Genomic DNA, 25,166 nt, shown 5'->3' on the forward strand with positions numbered 1-25,166 from the left:
TACTGTACGATACGATAGAACTTTATGTAATCCAAGAGGGCAATTGGTCTGGCAACAGTCATAAAACACAACAAGATACATGAAAGATGAAGTTATAGTGACGAGTGGAAAGTCTAGGATTGGGCATGTGCAAAGATTGGGGAGAGGAGGAGGGAGGGGGGTTGGGATGAGGGGGGAGGAGAGTCAGTGTCAGTCTCAGTCTACCCCATGACAGAAGGGGGAGGAATTGTTACAGTTTGATAGCCACAGGGAAGAAGGATCTCCTGTGTCGTTCTGTGCTGCATCTTGGTGGGACCAGTCTGTTGCTGAAGGTGCTCCTCAGGTTGACCAGCGTGTCAGTGTCTCCAGCTCATACATGCCACCAAATGGTGGCACAACAGTAGACTGGCTGCCTTACAGCACCAGAGACCTGGGTTCCATCCTGACCATGGATGTTGTCTGTACAGAGTTTGTACATTCTCCCTGTGACCACTGAGGTTTCTCTGGGTGCTCTGGTTTCCTCCCACATCCCCAAGACATGCACGTTTGTAGGTTAATTAGTCCACTGACTTGGCCTCCGCAGCCTTCTGTGGCAAAGAATTCCACAGATTCACCACCCTCTGACTAAAGAAATTCCTCCTCATCTCCTTCCTAAAAGAACGTCCTTTAATTCTGAGGCTGTGACCTCTAGTCCTAGACTCTCCCACTAGTGGAAACATCCTCTCCACATCCACTCTGTCCAAGCCTTTCACTATTCTGTACGTTTCAATGAGGTCCCCCACTAATTCTTCTAAACTCCAGCGAGTACAGGCCCAGTGCTGACAAACGCTCATCATAGATTAACCTGCCACATACTCCGCTACCTCCAGTTTAAATTCCATTTGGAATATTTTGGAGGACCAAGAACCAAGAATCAAGAACCCACTCATTCCTGGGATCATTCTTGTAAACCTCCTCTGTACCCTCTCCAGAGCCAGCACATCCTTCCTCAGATATGGTGTTCAAAACTGCTCACAATACTCCACATGCGGCCTGACCAGCGCCTTATAGAGCCTCAGCATTACATCTCCGTTTTTGTATTCTAGCCCTCTTGAAATAAATGCTGGCATTAAGTTTGTTTTCTTTACCACTGATTCAACTTGCAGATTCGCTTTTTGGGAATCCTGCACAAGCACTCCCAAATCCCTTTGCTCCTCCGATTTCTGAATTCTCTCCCCATTTAGAAAACAGTCTATGCCATTATTCCTACCACCAAAATGCATGACTCCACACTTTGCTACACTATATTCCATCTGCCACTTCTCTGCCCACTCTCCCAACCTGTCCAAGTCCTTCTGCAGAGTTCCTGCTTTCTCTACACTACCTGCCCTTCCATCTATTTCCGTATCATCTGCAAACATGGCCTCAAAGCCTTCAATCCCCTCGTCCAAATCATTAATATACAACGTGAAGAGTAGCGGCCCCAGCACCGAGCCCTGCAGAACTCCGCTAGTCACTGGCAGACAACCAGAAAAATCCCCCTTTATTGCCACTCTTTGTCTTCTGCCATCCAGCCAACCTGCTATCCACACCAGTATCTGCCCTTTGGTACCATGGCTATCATCTTCCTCAACAGCCTCACGTGTGGCACCTTATCAAAGGCTTTCTGAAAATCTAAGTAAACAACATCTACTGACTCTCCTTTGCCTGTCCTGCTATTTACTTCTTCAAAGAATTCCTGCTAATTTGTCAAGCAAGACCTCCCCTTCACAAAGCCATGCTGACTTCCGCCTATTTTATCATGAACTTCTAGGTACTCTGTGACCTCATCCTTTATAACGGACTCTAAAATCATCTCTGGAGAGAAGGAATGGGTGACGTTTGGGCCGAGACCCTTCTTCAGACTGAGAGTCAGAGGAGAGGGAAACTAGAGATATGGAAGGGTGAGGTGTGAAAACGAGAGATCAAAGAGGAACAAAGCTCAAGGAAAATGTAGAATAGATCATTGTTAGCAAAGGGAAGGTGACAACGAGGCATAAAATGTAAGATTTAATCAGGAGGACAGTCAGACTGGTCAGAGAACTGGGATGGGGAGGGATGGAGAGAGAGAGAGAAAGCAAGGGTTACTTGAAGTGAGAAGTCAATATTCACACTGCTGTTTAACTACTTAACTTTGGTGAAAGAGAAACGTAAAAACAATCCTAATGTTGAAATTTGAGCAACTTATACCCCTGCCAAAATCCACAGAGAAAGTACATTTTCTCAACATTTAAAATACAAAGAAATGAGGAACCTTGAGAACAATGTGCTCCCTCCCATTCCACTGTCATTCGGCAATCAGTCATGTACAAAACCATCATCAATACTTAATTTGAAGAAAAGATCACTAGCAATGGGTGGTTTGAAAACAGAGTCATCATTTTAGATTATTTTCCTCCCACTTTTCCTATATTCTTCAATTGCAAATAGTGGATATTAGGACGGATATTCGAGTGTGATAATGTGGAAAGTAACGATGGATATCAACATGGAACAGTGCCACAAGCTGACAACTGGGAGATTAATCTGCTGCTGTTGTAGGAAGGAACTGCAGATGCTGGCTTCGACCGAGGATAGGCACAAAAAGCTGGAGTAACTCAGCGGGACAGGCTTCTTGTAGGTAGAGTAATCAAGATTCATACCACTGGGTTATAAGCTGCCCAAGCGAAATATGAGATGCTGTATGCTACTGATGTTTCCAGTACTGAACAGAAAGTGACGTTTCCAAAAGAAACTGGAGACATCTCTTTTTCCCCCCAACAAATGAAATGTCTGGCAGCTACCTGAATATATCACCAAAACAAGCCTCATCTACCATCCTCTGCTCTATCTGCTCTCCATCTTTACTGCCTCCAACACACCTGGGTTAATTATACAAAAACCTTGCTTCTTCATCTTCCAACAGTTGAACCTGTTCAGCAAAACCTCTCCCAGGGGCGTACCTATCCTCTTTTGACCATTCCAACACTTCTGCTCCAGTCTCTCTGGAGTTCTGTCAGTAGAGTCACAGAGTGATGCAGCGTTGTAACAGGCCCTTCAGCCCAACTTGCCCATACCGGCCAACATGTCCCAGCTACACTAGTCCCACCTGCCTGCATTTGGTCCATATCCCTCCAAACCTGTCCAATCCATGTACCTGTCCAACTGTTTCTTAAACGATGGGATAGTCCCTGCCTCAACTACCTCCTCTGGCAGCTCGTTCCATACACCCACCACCCTTGTGGTAATGGAAACATTACTTAATGTAAATAAGTAATGTAAACTCTGAACAACGTGAATCGAGCTGACATTCATGAACAAGAGGGAAGCTTCTCCCCTCTTCTACACAGGACTAGCGAGCATTTAGCCCAGCAACATCCCACAACATCAAACCGACCTCAAACACAGGAGAAATGCATGCATGGAATTGGGTGCCGTGATTTATGTACAAACTAGAACAATCCAAGTGAAGCAAGTATCGAGGGCACACGTTAGTCTGCTGTATAATTGGATTGAATATCACGCACCATTGTTCCTTCTGCTGAAACCCACAACCAGATGAATTCCCCATTCATGCAAAAATAATGTGCAATGTGGAAATATTGGAATATAGACACTCCTCAGCTTACGATGGTGTTATGTTCCGAGAAAACCATCGCAAACCGAAAATATCGTGAGTGGAAATGCATAGTAATACACGTGCGTGATCACGAGCGGCGACTCGCTACACCGACGGCCGTTTGCACCATCGCAAGGTCGAGCTATCGCAAATGGAAGCATCATAAGCCGGGCAGCACCTGTAACCCAGCTGATCACCTGATCTGAAACATCATTCAAATACTTCATGCATTTGCAATAACCAATTTCCCACAGATTCCAACTTGCAAACTGTAATTATCAATGATGAATAATTAACGTGATGGAACGGTAGGTATATCTTTCAATCTATTTTCTAGGATGGAAGCAAGTAAAGATGATTTACCCTTCTTCCAGCCTCATTGTTATGCATGTTCATAAATGTCCTGGCACTGTCATAAGTTCCTTTCTGGAAGATCTTCTCCCGTTCCCTGGCATCCACGAACTCCTTGGCAAACCTGTAGCCGTACTCCACGTTATCCCCACAGCCGCCCCATAACCAGTCCCGAGGTAAATCCTTGGGTCTCGCCGCTCGACTACAGCCGCAGGTAGCCAGCTCTCCCTCCCGACACGCACGGCTGATGGCGTGCACCACTCCCGCTGCCGACACCCCGTACGTGAACGCCGTCTCCCGGCTCCCTGGGGGAAAACACACACGTGTGGAACCATAAATCACCCGCCAGCATTGCATTCAAACAGCAAGACTAATTCAAACTCAGTTTAATAACATACATCCTACATGGTGGCACGGTGGCACAGCGGTAGAGTTACATAGAAACATAGAAGCACTATCATATGTTGAAAGACTGGAGCGACTGGGCTTGTATACACTGGAATTTAGAAGGATGAGAGGGGATCTTATCGAAACGTATAAGATTATTAAGGGGTTGGACACGTTAGAGGCAGGAAACATGTTCCCAATGTTGGGGGAGTCCAGAACAAGGGGCCACAGTTTAAGAATAAGGGGTAGGCCATTTAGAACTGAGATGAGGAAAAACTTTTTTAGTCAGACAGTTGTGAATCTGTGGAATTCTCTGCCTCAGAAAGGAGTGGAGGCCAATTCTCTGAATGCATTCAAGAGAGAGCTGGATAGAGCTCTTAAGGATAGCGGAGTCAGGGGGTATGGGGAGAAGGCAGGAACGGGGTACTGATTGAGAATGATCAGCCATGATCACATTGAATGCTGTGCTGGCTCGAAGGGCCGAATGGCCTCCTCCTGCACCTATTGTCTATTGTCTATTGTCTAAAATAGGTGCAGGAGTAGGCCATTTGGCCCTTCGAGCCTGCATCGCCATTCAATATGATCATGGCTGATCATCCAACTCAGTATCCCGTACCTGCCTACTCTCCATACCCCCTGATCCCTTTAGCCACAAGGGCCACATCTAACTCCCTCTTAAATATAGCCAATGAACTGGCCTCAACTACCTTCTGTGGCAGAGAATTCCACAGATTCACCACTCTCTGTGTGAAAAAAAAGTTCTCATCTCGGTCCTAAAAGACTTCCCCCTTATCCTTAAACTGTGACCCCTTGTTCTGGACTTCCCCAAGTTGCTGCCTTACAGCGAATGCAGCGCCGGAGACTCGGGTTCGATCCTGACTACGGGCGCTGTCTGTACGGAGTTTGTACGTTCTCCCCGTGACCTGCGTGGGTTTTCTCCAAGATCTGCAGTTTCCTCCCACACTCCAAAGAATGGACATGTGCTGGCATGTCAGCTCAGAGCAACGGAACCAAAGTAGGTGAACAATTTGCAAACTATTCACAGAGTTTTAACAATAACATTCTAACTGAGATGTCCCCGGTAAATTGAAACAATTGACAAAATGGAATGAGTGCTTAAGAACAATTTGCAGTCTTATCCTGAAAGATCTTTTGAGCATTGCCGTAGTGAGAATGGTGTGTATCTAGGGTTGCCAACTTCCTCACTCCCAAATAAGGGACAAAGGGCGACGTCACCGCCCCGCGCCCCACGTGACCACGCCCAGCCAGTGGCCACGTGCTCCCGCTCCTCCAATGGCGTAGCCATTGGTGGAGCGGGAGCACGTGGCCGCTGGCTGGGCGAGGTCACGTGGGGCGCGGGGTGGTGACGTCACCCTTTGTTCCTTATTTGGGAGTGAGGAAGTTGGCAACCCTACTAATACGGGACAAGGGCGGTCCCGTACGGGACAAACTAATTTAGCCCAAAATACGGGATGTCCCGGCTAATACGGGACAGTTGGCGACCCTATCTGTACCACAGGTAGTTAATGCACCTCAGAGCACCATTGGCAATCTGGGTGTAAGTTGTATTCAGTATTACCCACCGCACACAGAAGTCTAATTCTGGCTCAGATTTCTACTCAGGCCCAGTGCTTATCATCTGTCATGAAAGCCTCAATCAGTTAGGAAGCAATCCATGTGAAAGTCTTTCATAAATTCATGAACGGTAAATAGTGTTGTTTTATTGTTACAGTTGAAAATATATTTGCAGTTGTACAGGGCCCTAGTGAGACCGCACCTGGAGTACTGTGTGCAGTTTTGGTCTCCAAATTTGAGGAAGGATATTCTTGCTATTGAGGGCGTGCAACGTAGGTTTACTAGGTTAATTCCCAGAATGGCGGGACTATCATATGTTGAAAGACTGGAGCGACTAGGCTTGTATACACTGGAATTTAGAAGGATGAGAGGGGATCTTATCGAAACGTATAAGATTATTAAGGGGTTGGTCTCGTTAGAGGCAGGAAACATGTTCCCAATGTTGGGGGAGTCCAGAACAAGGGGCCACAGTTTGAGAATAAGGGATAGGCCATTTAGAACGGAGATGAGGAAAAACTTTTTCAGTTAGAGAGTTGTGAATCTGTGGAATTCTCTGCATCAGAAGGCAGTGGAGGCCAATTCTCTGAATGCATTCAAGAGAGAGCTAGATAGAGCTCTTAAGGATAGCGGAGTCAGGGGGTATGGGGAGAAGGCAGGAACGGGGTACTGATTGTGGATGATCAGCCATGATCACATTGAATGGCGGTGCTGGCTCGAAGGGCCGAATGGCCTACTCCTGCACCTATTGTCTATTGTCTATTGTCTATATTTTTATTGGACAAAGATAAGGATTTTAATCAGTCTTATACACTCCTGGCAACCCAGATTTTAATAAATGAATCTGACATTCATGGTCTTTCAGAACAAGATACTGACACATTGACACACTGTAGTAAATTGCATGGAAGATTTTTTTTTTTTAATTTAAAAACATTTAAAATTTGCCCACTAGACTCCTTCCAAAAATGATTCTGGTCCTTTTAGAAGATGTACAGGGAGGATGAAGGCTGCAGGATGTGTTAATTCCCCCACGAATGGGGCCATTGTTGTGGGTAAAGATTCCAGCGTATGTTTTAGTTTATCTTTAGTTTTGTATTATGGGGGGGGGGGACTTTTAAAATCTCTTTCCCCGATGGAGATGCAACCTTTTTCCGGGTTGTATCTCCGCCTGCACTGCGGCTTAACATTGGGGAGTTGGCGGGCTATTGCTGGGACCTCAGGAGCTCCAACCGCAGGAGCCTGCGGACTTAACATCTCAAAACTGGCGATCCCTTTGCCAGGGGTCGACCTTGGAGGCTCCAACCGCGCGCGAGGGCCTGCGGACTTTCACAACGTGGAGCTCGCGGTCCCTGGTTAGCGAGCGACTTTGGGAGCTCCAAGCTGCAAGAGCCTCGACTGCCCTGACCGCGGGAGCTTCGATCGCCCCGACGTGGGAGCTTTGATCCCGACGTGGGGGACTGCGGATGATTCGACTGCCCCAACCGCGGGAGAAAAGGAGGAAAGAAGATAAAACTTTATTGCCTTCCATCACAGCGGGGAATGTGGAGGAGTCGCTGTGATGGATGTTTATGTCACATTTTTATGTCTTGTTGCTTTTTTTGGTATGACTGTATGGCAAACCAAATTCCTCGTATGTTGCAAAACATACTTGGCTAATAAATTACAATTATAATTATGATTTATTCAGAGGGTGGTGAATCTGTGGAATTCTTTGCCACAGAAGGCTGCGGAGGCTAAGTCAGTGGATATTTCTAAGGCAGAGATAGATAGATTCTTGATTAGTATGTTTGTCAGAGGTTATGGGGAGAAGACAGGAGAATGGGGTTAGGAGGGGGAGAGAAATCAGCCATGATTGAATGGGGGAGTAGACTTGATGGGCCGAATGGCTTAATTCTACTATTTCTTATGACCTTATGTAATTTACAACTAAAAAGAACTGCGGAAAATAGATTTCCCTACATTTGACGTTACACAAACTTTGACACATGTTTGTTTGACACAAGGTGAAATGAACGGAATTATCGACCAAAAGACATCGGTGAATTAAATGCAGCACAAAAACAAGTCAGCTAGAGAAAAGAACACAAACTAAACTCTCCTGCACACTGGTGCAATAACATAATACAGTTTTTACTGCAAAATGTTTGAAAAGGTTGGCAGTGATAAAAGTCTAGATTAACTTTTCACTTGTCATTTTAACCCAAGCATATTAAATGGAATTAAACACGACTCTGGTGCAACCAAGGAGTTTGTTTGTTGGTTGAAACATAGAAAATAGGTGCAGGAGGAGGCCATTTGGCTCTTTGAGCCAGCACCGCCATTCATTGTGATCATGGCTGATCATCCACAATCAGTAACCCGTACCTGCCTTCTCCCCATATCCCTTGATTCCACTAGCCCCTAGAGCTCTATCTATCTCTCTTTTTAATTCATCCAGTCAATTGGCCTCCACTGCCTTCTGTGGCAGAGAATTCCACAAATTCACAACTCTCTGGGTGAAAAAAAGTTCCTTCTCACTTCAGTTTTAAATGGCCTCCCCTTTATTCTTGGACTGTGGCCCCTGGTTCTGGACTCGCCCAACATTGGGAACATTTTTCCTGCATCGAGCTTGTCCAGTCCTTTTAGGAAGGATCAGATGCAAAAGGGAAGCCGAGAGGCTATGAGGGGTTCCACGTGGGAGAATGCAACTTGAAAGCAAGCTGGTACCAATGATTTTCAGCTGACCAAAGCTGGATGGTAATTAGCCCGAGGCATCTTGCCTGGAGAACAACAGGACAGCCAAAGCCAAAATAAAAAGTAATAAAAATTCCAAGATCATACAAAACAGAAATGAAATTGGTCTGAGTCATTGTGCCAGATTTTGCACAAGACAAGAGGGATGGGCGATATCTGATGATACTTCTCATCTGTGTGCGGTTTCAAGTGGCCTTCAAATGCAAGCTGTGATGGGAGTCATCGTGATTCCCAATACTTCAAAAATGAGACAACATCTCTTGTGTTGTGAGACACTGGCCAGAAATAGAGTTGGGATCTGTAGCTGTGAAGAACATACCTCCTGCCTGGGATTAGCTGCACTTTTCAATGGCAATGTTTAATGGATTAAAAAATGCTGAGGATAATTAAGATGAAAATTGGTTTGACTGGATAATGTGTTTCCATAGCAGCGGTTTCAGACTAGAAAGGCTTCTTGCCCTTTATAAAAAGGCTTGAATATATACGGCTTCTTTCAGGACTCGAGGACATTCCAAGGCCTTTCAACCTCTGAGTTCTATCTCTTGGAGTGTAGTCCTTGCACTAAAGTGGGAAATAGGGAGCCAGTGAAGGCCACTGTAGCAATGTGATCAATAGACAATAGACAATAGGTGCAGGAGGAGGCCATTTGGCCCTTCGAGCCAGCACTGCCATTCAATGTGATCATGAGTGGATAATGAGGATTTCTTTTGTGACATTAATTGAAGGACAAAGATTTAATGCAATTGTCAAACCAAGTTGGTACAGTTGACCAGTCCATATACGCAAAACTTTGTAAGTGTAGGAAGGAACTGCAGACTCAGCGGGACTCAGCGAGAAGAAACTTCTCTAGATAGAAGCAATGGGTGACGTTTCAGTTCGAGACCCTTCTTCAGACTGGAGAATTTCAGACTTCAGACTTCAGTCTGAAGAAGGGTCTCGATCCAAAACATCTCCCATTCCTTCTATCCAGAGATGCTGCCTGTCCCACTGAGTTACTCCAGCATTTTATGTAAAGCTTTGGATGAATGGTTCAGAAAATTCCATTTCAATTACAAATATGTACAACAGAATCACACAATACTGTACATGCTGATCTCCCCAAACATGCGGGCTGACCTGCTGAGAATTCACAGCGCTTTCTGTTGTAGACAATAGACAATAGGTGCAGGAGTAGGCCATTCGGCCCTTCGAGCCAGCACCGCCATTCAATGTGATCATGGCTGATCATTCTCAATCAGTACCCCATTCCTGCCTTCTCCCCATACCCCCCGACTCCGCTATCCTTAAGAGCTCTATCTAGCTCTCTCTTGAATGTATTCAGAGAATTGGCCTCCACTGCCTTCTGAGGCAGAGAATTCCACAGATTCACAACTCTCTGACTGAAAATGTTTTTCCTCATCTCAGTTCTAAATGGCCGACCCCTTATTCTTAAACTGTGGCCCCTTGTTCTGGACTCCCCCAACATTGGGAACATGTTTCCTGCCTCTAACATGTCCAACCCCTTAATAATAATGTTGCTTTAGATATCCAACATTGTGCAGATCAAAACTACTCTGCCAATCATATTAATAATTCTCAATGCAGTGCTGTGAAAGTTAGAAAGTCACTGGTAAATTATAGAGAAACAGGAACTGCAGCTGCTGGAATCCTGAGCAAAACACAAAGTGCTGGAGGAACTCGGCGGGTCAGGCAGCATCTGTGAAGGGAATGAACAGGTGACGTTTCAAGTCGGGACCCTTCTTCAGATTGCATTCTGAAGAAAGATCCCAACCCAAAACGTCACCCGTCCATTCCCTGCACAGATGCCGCCTGACCCGCTGAGTTCCTCCAGCTGCACTTTATATAAAATGTCTCTGACTGGTTCACCTTGACTTTCCTGATGTGACCTTCCCAAAACACTAACTGAAAACCAGCTGCAGCCAAATGTAATAATTACTTTATACTTTAGAGATGCAGCGTGGAAACAGGCCATTCAGCCCCTCTGAGTCCATGCCAGCTAGCGATTACCCGTACACCAGCAAGATCCTACACACGAGGGACAAGTTACAATTTACAGAAGCCAATTAACCTACAAACCTATATGTCTTTGGAGTCTGGGGGAAAACCGGACAAGAGGGGGGATCTTATAGAAACATATAAAATTCTTAAGGGGTTGGAGAGGCTAGATGCGGGAAGATTGTTCCCGATGTTGGGGGAGTCCAGAACAAGGGGTCACACCTTAAGGATAAGGGGGAAGTCTTTTAGGACCGAGATGAGAAAACATTTTTTCACACAGAGGGTGGTGAGTCTGTGGAATTCTCTGCCACAGAAGGTAGTTGAGACCAGTTCATTGGCTATATTTAAGAGGGAGTTAGATGTGGCCCTTGTGGCTAAAGGGATCAGGGGGTATGGAGAGAAGGCAGGTACAGGATACTGAGCTGGATGATCAGCCATGATCATATTGAATGGCGGTGCAGGCTCGAAGGGCCGAATGGCCTACTCCTGCACCTATTTTCTATGTTTCTATGTTTCTATGTAAAACACACGTAGTCAGGATCAAATCCCATTCTGTGGCACAGTCGGGAAGCCGCTATACCACTGCGCCACCATGCAGCCCCATTGGTGAGATTTAACTTCGACAAGCCCGCTGATCTGGGAAACTTCCAAACGCTCTCACCAAGATGTGAAAGTTAGGCACACTCTCCATCTTTGATGAAGTTAGCCACTTTGATAGGGTTGAGTTTATAAATTAAAATATACTTTTAAATCACCATATATAAACTCTTAGGTATCTCAAAATGCTGGAGTAACTCAGCGGGTCAGGCAGCATCTCTTCAGACTGAAGAAGGGTCTCGACCCGAAACGTCACCCATTCCTTCTCTCCAGAGACTTTGTGATACCTTCGATTTGTACCAGCCTCTGCAGTTATTTTCCTACACATATATAAACTCTTGTCAGATGAAGATTTTACATCCAGCGTTCTATCCAGATTCTATCAACATTAATACTTGAGCATCATGCATTTGTTGTCGAGGGATTTGCAAAGTGATGACATAACTGTGGTCTTGTCAGCTACAATAATACTTAACAACTATTGGTCTCAGGACATAAGGAGAAATCTCTCCCTGGGTGACTTTTATTATTAAATGGAATATATTGAACTCTTTGGCTAAATTTGTTCTACATTAAATACAATTCATCACTACTCACAGTTGGTTAGACTTTTTTGGGGGGGATTTGGTCGAAACATAAAGAATTATTCGTACACACAATGGGACAAAATCAAAGTTGGCAATGCTGTGTTTCAAAAAGAAAAACGTGGGCAGAATGGGATGCCTTGCAGCCTGGATGTAACTGTGCTTTCACATGGTAATGCTCAACAGATTTACCAAAGCTGACGATAATTGCAATGAAAAGCAATTTTCGTTGGTTTGAACGTGGTGGGAGGGAGGGATAGTAATATGGTGGGCACTGTATGTACACGAGCTAGTCCAACTCATACAGATACTCCAAGCAGGTGACAGGCACACACATCAGCAAAAACACAGACACGCACACACACACAAGCACAGACACGCAAACACACACACACACAGACACGCAGAGACATGCAAACACAAGCACAGGCACATGCACAGACACACACAGACATGCACAGACACGCAAACACACACACACACACACACACACACAGACACACACAGACACGCAAACACACAGACACGCAAACACACACACACAGGCACACACAGACACGCAGACATGCAAACACATAGACACGCAAACACAGACACGCACAGACACGCAAACTCAGACACACAGACATTCACAGCCACGCAAACACAGACACACAAACACACACAGATACACAGACACACATACACACAAACACACACACAAACACGCAACCACATACACAGACACGCAAATACAGACACACAGACACACACAGACCCACAAACACGCACACAAACACACACAGACACACAAACACAGACACACACAGACCCGCAAACACACACACAAACACACACAGACACGCAAACACAAACACACACAGACACGCAAACACAGACACACACAGACACACAGACACACACAGACACACACAGACACACAAACACAGACACACACAGACACGCAAGCACAGACACACAGACACGCAAACACAGACACACAGACACGCAAACACAGACACGCAAACACAGACACACAGACACACACAGACACGCAAACACAGACACACACAGACACGCAAACACAGACACACAGACACACACAGACACGCAAACACAGACACACACAGACACGCAAACACAGACACACAGACACACACAGACACGCAAGCACAGACACACAGACACACACAGACACGCAAACACAGACACACACAGACACGCAAACACAGACACACAAACACACACAGACACGCAAACACAGACACACAAACACACAATCACACAAACACACACAGACACGCAAACACAGACACACAAACACACACAGACACGCAAACACAGACACCCAAACACACACAGACACGCAAACACAGACACACAAACACACACAGACACACAGACACGCAAGCACAGACACACAAACACAGACACTCAAACACACACAGACACGCAAACACAGACACATAAACATAGACACACAGACTCAAAATACAGTCTCAAAATATAGACACACACACACAGACACACAGATGCACACACGCACACACCCACACACGCACATACACACACACATGTCCGGGCACACAATCGGAGCGAGGCGTTGCATACTTTGCTGGGAATGTACCTATCTGCATGACCCTGCCAAAGACAGACGTGTTGTCCACAGTGCTGCAGTTCCAGCGGCGATGTCTGAACTGATGTTGACATTCCTTGATGCCCGTTTTTGCCCCCTCTCCGATGTATTGCATGTGATCCCGGTAGAGCTGGCATAGTTTCTTCTGGCCTTGGGACAGCCCGGCCAGCTGGCTACACAGAGGCTGGGCTCCAATAATGTACACCTCAGGGATCTGAATCGGGTTCATGGCTAAAGACCTGCAGTGGAGAACAACACGTTTAGCAAAAGGTTAGCACCTCTACTCAGAGACATTGTGGCAGATCTACTCTGCAGAGAAACCTTGGAGGTGGTTCATGTGCTGCTGCTGGTTTACAACGAAGACAGACACAAAATGCTGGAGTAACGCAGCGGGCGGGACAGGCAGCATCTCTGGAGAGAAGGAATGGGTGATGTTTCGGGTCGAGACCCTTCTTCAGACATGTAGACCACCAGGCATGGTTATCATGTAGTTGGCCAAGGGATAGATGTTTGGGATCTGTGAGGCATTTACTGGAATTTAGAAGGATGAGAGGAGATCTTATCGAAACGTATAAGATTATTAAGGGGTTGGACACGTTAGAGGCAGGAAACATGTTCCCAATGTTGGGGGAGTCCAGAACAAGGGGCCACAGTTTAAGAATAAGGGGTCGGCCATTTAGAACTGAGATGAGGAAAAACATTTTCAGTCAGAGAGTTGTGAATCTGTGGAATTCTCTGCCTCAGAAGGCAGTGGAGGCCAATTCTCTGAATGCATTCAAGAGAGAGCTGGATAGAGCTCTTAAGGATAAGGGGGTATGGGGAGAAGGCAGGAACGGGGTACTAATTGAGAATGATCAGCCATGATCACATTGAATGGCGGTGCTGGCTCGAAGGGCCGAATGGTCTCCTCCAGCACCTATTGTCTATTGAGATGCAGTGCTGCCAATTCAAGACGTCAACTTGAACATACAGAATGAAACTCTGTAGTGAAAACTCAGATTACTTTCCAACTTTGCTGGAAAGTCATGTTTTCTATTTGAAAATTATATATCACCTCTTTGGAATTGATTGATTAATTATTTTTATTCTGCAAATATTTCAGCTTCTTTGAAAATGTGGAAGGGGAAAAAAATGATTTTCATCGAGAAAATAATCAGAATATTTTTCCAGCTCAGGTGAATTGTTTAGAAGTTCACTAAACAACTGTAATCTGGTCTTTTAAAACACAAACTGCATTTGAGTTTAGTTTAAAACTGCGATGAAACTGAATCAACGTCCGTACAAGAGGCTTATTCACAAAATGCTGGAGTAACTCAGCGGGTCAGGCAGCATCTCGGGAGAGAAGGAATGGGTGACGTTTCGGGTCGAGACCCTTCTTCAGACTGAGAATGTACAAGAGACAGTCTGTACACTGTGAAGAAGGGTCTCGACCCGAAACGTCGTCACCCATTCCATCTCTCCTGAGATGCTGCCTGACCTGCTGAGTTACTCCAGCATTTTGTGAATAAATACCTTCGATTTGTACCAGCATCTGCAGTTATTGTCTTATACTTTCTGTACAAGAGGGACGATATTGAGCGATATTGTTGAAGCTCTCTAATTTATAATCCCTGCGCTGCAATTGTTCTGGTGTTGCTTTGGAGATTTTTAACACGTTGTCACGTTGATCGAAACAGAAATGTTTTTGACGACCCGCGCCAATCACACGGATCGCCTCTGAGCGATAACTAACAGAGATGTGTGGACACAGAGTTGCGCTTTATTCCAACAAGCGTCGAGGGAGAGATATGATGAAACGCGAAGGAATCATTAACACCGGCTGCCTAGGACAGACCTCGCCAAACAAGACGGGAACGATGCCCTGAACCTGAACATCCTTTAAACATAGTTACTCATGGGAAGATGTGTGCACCGGGAAAGCTGCCGCTTTGTCAAACACATGGATGTTAGGTCACGACAGGCGGCGACAGGGTCGCCAGGCAGCGTTTCAATCAGACAGGGCAGTTTCCAAATATTGTGTTTTTTATACTTTTATTTTCAACAACACTTGGTGCTTTTTTGTTTGGTAAACCACCGTCTGCAGTTCCTTGTGAAAACCTCTTCCAAATATCCGCTCTCGGCAAGGGGCGCTTGAAACGTGAAGTGTAACCAATACTGGAATGTAATTGTGGTTTCCAATCCCACTGACAAGGGGGGTTGTTGTGGATAATAATACCCCACGGTCCCCAATGTCGCTATGATGGAATAACTTCACAATCTAAGTACTCTAGACCTAGATATCGCGGCGCCCGTGACATTGGGAACCACTCGCGTTAGAGCTAGATGCGTTTATTTCGGTAAATGAAGGACTAATGCACTACTCACCACCACGAGTTGGCCTCGACAACCACCTGCTTACAGCCGGACAGGAAGGTGAGGGCGAGTACTAGAGATGTCAAAGCCATAGTGCCTTTCAAAGCCGAGTCCAGCGCTCCGTGCACCACCTCCGCGGCGCTCTGTACAACAACACAAAGCACAGATAGGACGCCGGGGCTCAAAGACAAGCGGCCGGCAACAGTTTGGACGGGCAAGGCAAGGGCATAGGGAAGGGCAGGGGGAGGGGAAGGGCAAGGAAGGGCAGGGCAGGGGAACGGCAGGGCGAGGGCGCTGATGGGCGATCTGCGATCTGCGGGTGGGGGCGGCCGTAGTTGTCCGCGGCACATCTGGAACCTCTGCATTGGAGGCCGTCAATGACACTCACATCTGGCACGCTTTACCTGGTGTGTTTGGACCAGGGTAATTGACGGGCAATTTACTGCTCGGGCAAGATGCTTTAAAGGCAGACCATTTGTCAGCGTCCGCCTTCACGCCTCAGTGAGACAATGCCTTGATGCCCGACACTTGGAACAACCTGGAAGCAACATCTCACCGTAGCGCTGCGCTAAATAAACCCTAACCCGGGCAGTCCCGGGTAGTAACTCTGGAGTGCGGGTTGCTAAACACTGATGAGTGTTTCATGTCTTTAAACACCCCTCGCGTGTGTCGGAGACGGTCCGTGTACTATCTGCTCGGGATATCCACAATAGGGCGCACGTAACCAAGACACGTCTCGTCTCGGCCCGAAACATCACCCATTCCTTCTCTCCACAGATGCTGCCTGACCCGCTGAGTTACTCCTTCGATGTTATTGTAAATGCTCGCCAAGAGAGCTGGGAGCTTTTACTGAAGATAAGACACAGATGCCGGAGTAACTCAGCGGGACAGGCAGCATCTCTGGAGAGAAGGAATGGGTGGCGTTTCGGGCCGAGACCCTTCTTCAGACGGCCAGGATGGGCGGACAGACAGCGGGAGCCGGCGTCGCAAGGAGTTTGACAAGTAGAAGGAACATCGTTCATCCGCACCTGCCTCTCCAACCCTGGAGAAAGCGCGCACACCAACGTCCCACCATCCCGCACCCCATCCCACCCGCTACCCCGCTACTCCATCGCCCCCCATCCCGCCCCCCCATCCCACCCGCTACTCCATCTCGCAAACCATCCCGCCCCCCCATCCCACACCCCATCCCACCCGCTACCCCGCTACTCCATCGCCCCCCATCCCACACCCCATCCCACCCGCTACTCCATCGCCCCCCATCCCACACCCCATCCCACCCCACCCGCTACTCCATCCCGCAACCCATCCCGCCCCCCCATCCCACACCCCATCCCACACCCCATCCCGCCCGCTACCCCGCTACCCCATCGCCCCACTCTTGCCCCCAACCCGCTGAGCCACTCCACCCTTTGCCTCTGCCTTGCTCCTGACTCTGACCGTCTTGAGATCTGCTACAGAAGACAGCGGAGGCCGATTCACTGGATGTTTTCAACCGTTAGATTTAGCTCTTGGGGCTAACGGAGTCTGGGGGTATGGGGAGAGGGCAGGAACGGGGCACTGATTGAGAATGATCAGCCATGATCACATTGAATGGCAGTGCTGGCTCGAAGGGCCGAATGGCTTCCTCTTGGACGTATTGTCTGTGTTTCTAAGTTGATGCGAGTTTATCCGACTGAAGACTGGGTTGTCGACGCGTTCAGACCGGGGTGAGGCGCGTTCCCCATGTAACCTGTGACCGAGAGATCTGGCAACCCGCATTAAATATGCTTGTTGACTCGATAGGTTTAAAAACAAATTATTTTGGATAAAAAGACACATATTTAAAATGTCCTTTAAACAAACTCGCTTGTAGGATTTGGGTTTTGAAAGGCAAAATGATCCGAGTGTTTTAACTCCGTTCCTCCTCGCTTCGCTTTGCCCCAAACGGCCCCTCTCGGTACAAAACTCTTCTCCAAAAGGTGGCAACTGGTGAGAACACTTAAATGTTTTATCCCGAAACCACCTTTCAACAAGTAAAACCATCGGCCGCCCTTGGTCGTTGTAGGCTCGGCGTGTGTTTAACAAAACCAGTTTATCAGCAGTGGTTTCACCTCAAACCTTCAGCAGCCGGAATCCAACAACACGATAATAACAACGATAGTATCAATACGAACAACACGATAATAACAACGCACATCGTCAGTGAAGCTCACAAACTTCCCTTCGCAAGTGTTGCATGATTGACAGAAGATAGACACAAAGTGCTGGAGAAACTCAGCGGGACAGGCAGCATCTCTGGGTGGGTCGGGACCCTTCTTCAGAATTCTTCACAATTCACAATCACATCCTAAACAAGATTCAAGCGTCTGGGAGCACAGCACAGCAAAGCGTGCGACATCTCGGGTGCATCTCTGTACAACGGGGGAGCCCTGTATCCTCTATCGGCTCTTCACTAACATTATTTCTTATATTGACTTAACTTAAAGTCATTAATTTAACGTTCGCTGGCAGTTTTTCCACCTTGTGTAACGCATGGCTGGTTTCTCTCTCTCGGAGTGACTGCTATATTTTCTGACGTCCGACCTGCCGATCTCCATAAATGACTTATTTCCACAAGCACACAATTCACCAGGTGAACACAACAATGTTAACGGCCACGGCTTGAACAAGGCTACACTTCCCATTGCACAACCCCTCTCCAAAACACCAACGCCGTTTGCATCGCCATCTCTCCTCAACGACCATTTAAATATGTTTGGCAGCGTTGGAATAAATCAATCCTATTGACAAAGTACTCACCCAAAATATGTTTAGTTTGTTCCAACTTTAAGCCAACAACTTGAAAGGATCTGTGTGTGTTTTGGATTCGTAATTAGTTTATTCCTGCACTTTGTCGGCCTCAAGTTAACTGTCAAAGTATGAAATTTCTAAAGCATTTATTTTCACCAAAGCCGTATAAATATTTCCGTTCACCAATGTTTAATCAAACCCCGACATCTGACACATCTGTTCCCCATGTTACCACGATGCACAGAATCGGACTTTAAAAAAACCCAACCCTAAATAGAACTCAACCTCACCCATGAATTAAAGATCCTGTCCATGTTCAGCCGAGCTGGGTTCCTGTTTCCAATTTCAGACGACAGTATCTCGGCCCTTGCACAATCCTTCTGCTGCTTTCCATTTGTGAAGCTTGATATCAAATTATTCCAGATAACTTTTCATCACAATTTACATATTGTAATTATTTCCGCTCGCTCCTTTGATTTGGGCATCCGATTCTATTTTTGGCAAGCGATGGGAAAACGACATTTACTTTCTCTCTCTCTCTCTCCACTCCCTCTCCACTCCCCCCTCTCTCTCACTCTCTCTCTCTCACTCTCTCTCTCTCTCCACTCCCTCCACTCCCCCTCTCTCTCTCTCTCTCTCTCTCTCTCTCTCTCTCTCTCTCTACTCCCCCTCTCTCTCTATCGCTCCCCCTCTCTCTTTCTCTCTTTTTCTCTCACCCCCCTCTCTCTCTTTCCCTCTCTCTCTCACTCTCACTTTCTCTCACTCTCACTTTTTCTCTCTCTCTCTCTTTCTCTCTCTCTTCTCTCTCTCTCTCTCTCTCTCTCTCTCTCTCTCTCTCTCTCTCTCTCTCTCTCTCTCTCTCTCTCTCTCTCTCTCTCTCTCTCTCTCTCTCTCTCTCTCTCTCTCTCTCTCTCTCTCTCTCTCTCTCTCTCGCTCTCTCTCTCATATTTTAAGGCTGTCCCGACGCCAATTACTGTGGGCGAACACGTTAACATCTAATGCAACGTTCTCGGCTGAACACCCGGGTGACATTTGAAATATTTAAGTTGCGACGAAAACGCTACATCCTAAAGAATCCAAATCGCCAGCGAGGTGAGATGAACAAGCAACTTCAAACGTCTCCACTGATCGCCAGATTTGTGCATTATGGAGATCAATGAATAACGCTGCTAGTTGTGATGTTGGCGTGAAAATGTATCAGAGTTTTACTGCCAACTTGCCAATGAAGCCGAACGCTCGTGTAAAGCGTTAAAGCACCTCATCAAAAAAACCCAGTCCACATACTTGATAGAAAACCAATGGTTCGTTTCCATTCAACAAAACGACGATCAGATAGACTCTTTTTGTTCAAATTGAAGACGTCTATAATCCATTTTATTATAACATATACTGGGTGTTTTATTAGATTTTAGAATGTGTAGGAGGAACTACAGATCGACACAGAGTGCTGGAGTAACTCAGCGGGACAGGCAGCATCTCTGGAGAGATGGAATGGGTGATGTTTCGGGTCCAGACCCTTCGACCCGAAACGTCACCTCAGAGATGCTGCCTGTCCCACTGAGTTACTCCAGCACTTTGAGTCGATCTTACATTTTAGAATAATGGATATAGTGCAACTTAGCTCCGACTACTTCAACATTTCCCTCGGGTCTGAAGAAGGGTCTCGACCCGAAACGTCACCCATTGCTTCTCTCCAGAGATGCTGCCTGTCCCGCTGAGTTACTCCAGCACTCTGTGTCTATCTTCGGTCTCAACCAACATCTACAGTTGCTTCATACACATTTTCCCTCGGGTTATTTAATAGGCAATTCTGGTTGCAAATTTTCACAAAACTGAATTGCATTTTCTCAATACATTAATCTTAAAGCTATGAAGGATCATCATGAACATTATATTGTTAAATGTATCTTGGAGTAATGTGCTAGTCCCCGACATCCATCCCAGCCCGTGTCAGACTGTCACTGTGTGCTACCCTCCGTGTGTTTCAGTTTGTCCGCCTGTATGATTGGAGATAATAACATAACGTTCGGCTCCATTCTCAATAAGGTGTTTGAGCGCGAGTCATTCTCAATGAATATTGTTATTCAGTGCAGCAGCCTACTGAATTATATTGTAGAGATATGTTATCACTCCCTCCAATACACGCACACACACTCTCTCACACACACACAAACACACGCACACTCTCTCTCACACACACAGAAACACACTCACGCACACTCACTCGCACACACACACATACACACACACAGACACACACGGACACGTGCACACACACACACACACACACACACACACACACTCACGTACTCACACACACACACACACACACACACACAGACACACACACACACACACACACGCACACGCACGCACACACACACAATCACACACAGTTTACTCCAGTGCATTTTAAGGCAATCATAATTTCTGGATATGTCTATATTTTATCTGCCAAATTAAATAGCTTACATGTTACTTTGGATTCGCGTTTGAATATTGGACCAGACTTGTTGAGTTTCATTCACCGCGGTGGTTGCTCTGACAGTTCCAATAGGCGACGTTCTCTTGATATTTTTATTTCTTCGCCTTGTGCTATATTTTCACGCGTGTTTATTGTGCGCTACTTCACGTTGGAGTGATATTATGGCAGAAGGCAGAAGGCAAGGCTACCCACTGCACGTTGATACACGGCCGAGGATGCGCTTCAGTTCACAGTGGTCTCTCTGACACCTATTATCGCGACCACCCCAACAAGCTACAGCTGTGTCGCAAACGGGTATTATGTGCAATATTTGCAAAGACGTCTAATCTAGCACACCCCCAGATTTAGGGTCAGCTGTTATCAGACAACTGAACCATCCTACCACAACCAGAGCTCCCATCTGAAGAAGGGTCTCGACCCGGAACGCCACCCATTCCTTCTCTCCAGAGGTGCTCCAACATCTTCCTCCCATCTACCTCATTGGAGACTATCTTTACTCTGCCTGTTACTGGCTTTACCTTGCACTTAACGTTATTCGCTTTATCATGTATCTGTACACTGTGGACGGCTCGATTGTAATCATGTATTGTCTTCCCGCTGACTGGTTAACCACGCAACAAAAGCTTTTCACTGTACCTCGGTACACGTGACAACAGACTACATCAAACCGAACTAAAGTAAACTAAGGCAGACCGGAAGACAAAGCGGCTGCAACTCAAAGTTGTGATTATGTGTGGGGGGGTTTCCAGGAAAGTCTAGCATCGGATCAAGGGCCGTGTTTGAAGGGAAAGATGCCCGCGCGGTTTACTGTGCCCGGAATATTACAAACGGACATTGAAAGGTTCGATTACTGTCACTGTTTCCTCTCTACATTCGCAGCATCGCTGAATTAGCACCGAGAATACAACGGTGGAAGAACAGGCGACAATTTCTTTTCTTCGGTATTTACCGAGGAGAAGGATATTGAATTATGTGAGGTAAGCGAAACAAGTAGAGTAGTGATGGAAATTAGGAGGATTAAAGAAGAGGAGGTACGGACACTTTTGAAGAATATAAAAGTGGATAAGTCTCCAGGTCCTGATAGGATATTCCCTAGGACATTGAGGGAAGTTAGTGCAGAAATAGCAGGGGCTATGACGGAAATATTTCAAACGTCATTAGAAACAGGGATGGTGCCCGAAGATTGGCGCATTGCGCATGTTGTGCCTTTGTTTAAAAAAGGTTCTAAAAGTAAACCTAGCAATTATAGACCTATTAGTTTGACGTCTGTGGTGGGAAAATTAATGGAAAAGATACTTAGGGACAATATATATCATTATTTGGATAATCAAGGCCTGATTAGAAACAGTCAACATGGATTTGTGCCTGGAAGGTCATGTTTGACTAATCTTCTTGAATTTTTTGAAGAGGTTACCAGGGAAATTGATAAGGGCAAGGCTGTGGATGTTGTCTATATGGACTTCAGCAAGGCATTTGACAAGGTTCCACATGGAAGGTTGATTAAGAAGGTTAAATCGTTGGGTATTAATAGTGAGGTTGCAAGATGGATTCAACAATGGCTGAATGGGAGATACCAGAGGGTAACGGTTGACAATTGTATGTCAGGTTGGAGGCCAGTGTCTAGTGGAGTGCCCCAAGGATCTGTGTTGGGTCCACTGTTGTTTGTCATTTACATTAATGATCTGGATGATGGTGTGGCAAATTGGATTAGTAAATATGCAGATGATACTAAGATAGGTGGAGTAGTTGATAGTGAGGTAGATTTTCAAAGTCTACAGAGAGACTTGGGCCTTTTGGAAGGGTGGGCTGAAAGATGGCAGATGGAGTTTAATGCTGATAAGTGTGAGGTGCTGCATTTTGGTAGGACAAATCAAAATAGGACGTACAGGGTAAATGGTAGGGAATTGAGGAATGCAGTGGAACAGAGGGATCTGGGAATAACTGTGCATTGTTCCCTGAAGGTGGAATCTCATGTGGATAGGGTGGTGAAGAAGGCGTTTGGTATGCTTGCCTTTATAAATCAGAGCATCGAGTATAGAAGTTGGGATGTAATGTTGAAATTGTACAGGGCATTGGTGAGGCCAAATCTGGAGTATGGTGTGCAGTTCTGGTCGCCAAATTATAGGAAGGATGTCGACAAAATGGAGAGGGTACAGAGGAGATTTACAAGAATGTTGCCTGGGTTTCAGCACTTAGGCTACAGAGAGAGGTTGAACAGGTTGGGTCTTTATTCTTTGGAGCGTAGAAGGTTGAGGGGGGACTTGATAGAGGTTTTTAAAATTTTGAGAGGGACGGACAGAGTTGACGTGGGTAGGCTTTTCCCTTTGAGAGTGGGGAAGATTCCAACAAGGGGACATAGCTTCAGAATTGAGGGACAAAGGTTTAGGGGTAACATGAGGGGGAACTTCTTTACTCAGAGGGTTGTGGCTGTATGGAATGGGCTTCCGGTGGAAGTGGTGGAGGCTGGCTCGATTTTATTATTTAAGAGTAAATTGGATAGGTATATGGATAGGAGGGGATTGGAGGGTTATGGTCTGAGTGCAGGTAGATGAGACTAGGTCAGGGAGAATGGTCGGCGTGGACTGGTAGGGCCGGACAGGCCTGTTTCCATGCTGTAGTTGTTATATGTTATATGTTATATGTTATTTGCGCCGTTGCTCAATCACCACAAACTGTTCAACACGACCAGTTAAAGCACAGGGTAACACATTTAAAAGTGGAGTTTTAAGAGCGAATCGTCCCTAAGTGACAGAGCAACGTTCACACAGCCGTTGCCACCTTCCCCAGACTAAACAGTGATGTGTTCGACATTTTCCTTGATTCGCGTCCCCTTTGATCTCTCGTTTTCACACCTTACCCGTCCATATCTCTGTGCCTCCCTTTCCCCTGACTTTCAGTCTGAAGAAGGGTCTCGACCCGAAACGTCACCTATCCATGTTCTCCACAGATTCTGCCTGACCCGCTGAGTTACTCCAGCATTTTGTGTCTTTCTTCGCGGTATAAACCAGCATCTGCAGTTCCTTCACACAGGACCGAGATGAGAAAGTTTTTTTTCACACAGAGAGTGGTGAATCTGTGGAATTCTCTGCCACAGAAGGTAGTTGAGGCCAGTTCATTGGCTATATTTAAGAGGGTTAGATGTGGCCCTTGTGGCTAAAGGGATCATGGGGTATGGAGAGAAGGCAGGTACAGGTTACTGAGTTGGATGATCAGCCATGATCATATTGAATGGCGGTGCAGGCTCGAAGGGCCGAATGGCCTACTCCTGCACCTATTTTCTATATTTCTATGTCACACTGTACGACTGGACTGAGACTGAATACCACATTTCATTATTTAAAAGTCAGCAGAAAATAAAACGTAAGACGTTCTTCAGCTTAGCAGTGTGAATTATAGATGGACGCTTCGAGTTAGCCTGGGTTAACTTTAAGCGGGCCTTTCTAAAGCGGTGGAGCCCCGTGTCCGTCCACACGCCTCCATCCCCGGCTCGTCCTCCAAGCAGCGGCTCCAGAAACCCCAATACCATCTGTATCCCATTATTATGGAGAACATTAAAGCTCTCGAAATAAATCCCCCAAATCGAATGTTATCTTTAAATGGGATGGCTTCAAAACAATGGGTCAATGAAGACCCAACTCTGATCCCCACGCTAAATCAGTTAGACTGCTCCTCACAACGGTACCTGCTTCACACAGAGATGTTCAAATGTGCTTTCAAAAACGTAACAGCGTCTCTGATGAGAACTAGAAGAATCATTTAGACACAAAGTGCTGGAGTAACTCAGCAGGTCAGGCAGCATCTCGGGAGAGAAGGAATGGGTGACGTTTCAGGTCGAGACCCTTCTTCAGTCTGAAACGTCACCCATTCCTTCTCTCCAGAGATGCTGCCTGTCCCGCTGATTTACTCCAGCTTTTTGTGTCTGTCTTCGGTTTAAACCAGCATCTGCAGTTCTTTCCTACACACGTACAATAACTACACCACATATACTTTCTTTAAAATATTTTAAATATCATTTAGTTTAAAGGTATTGAACAATAATCGAGACGATTTGTGTCTTAAAAATACCTCCCTTTTAACTAACATAAGGACCAACATAATTTTTGCAACGATTTTCTAAAAACCTTT

The 25,166-nt window shown here is 46.1% G+C and overlaps 1 protein-coding gene across 2 annotated transcripts in view; it reads right to left on the bottom strand.

Annotated features, from left to right (window-relative positions):
- The window catches only part of wnt5a (wingless-type MMTV integration site family, member 5a), a 64,798-nt gene that overhangs the window by 33,687 nt on the left and 5,945 nt on the right, over positions 1 to 25,166 (bottom strand). The window contains exons 1-4 of one of the 2 annotated variants that reach the window (XM_078414632.1): positions 18,847 to 18,900; positions 15,797 to 15,927; positions 13,424 to 13,671; positions 3,959 to 4,251 (exon numbers count right to left, since the gene is read on the bottom strand). In XM_078414632.1, the coding sequence (XP_078270758.1) occupies positions 3,959 to 4,251; positions 13,424 to 13,671; positions 15,797 to 15,927; positions 18,847 to 18,870 (696 nt within the window). In that variant the 5' untranslated portion in view covers positions 18,871 to 18,900. Of the gene's footprint in view, positions 1 to 3,958; positions 4,252 to 13,423; positions 13,672 to 15,796; positions 15,928 to 18,846; positions 18,901 to 25,166 lie in introns of those variants that run through there. The other variant, XM_078414631.1, reaches the window with a different exon arrangement.

This window comes from Rhinoraja longicauda, chromosome 17, assembly GCF_053455715.1.
Source record: "Rhinoraja longicauda isolate Sanriku21f chromosome 17, sRhiLon1.1, whole genome shotgun sequence".
NCBI classification, from domain to species: Eukaryota; Metazoa; Chordata; class Chondrichthyes; order Rajiformes; family Arhynchobatidae; genus Rhinoraja; species Rhinoraja longicauda.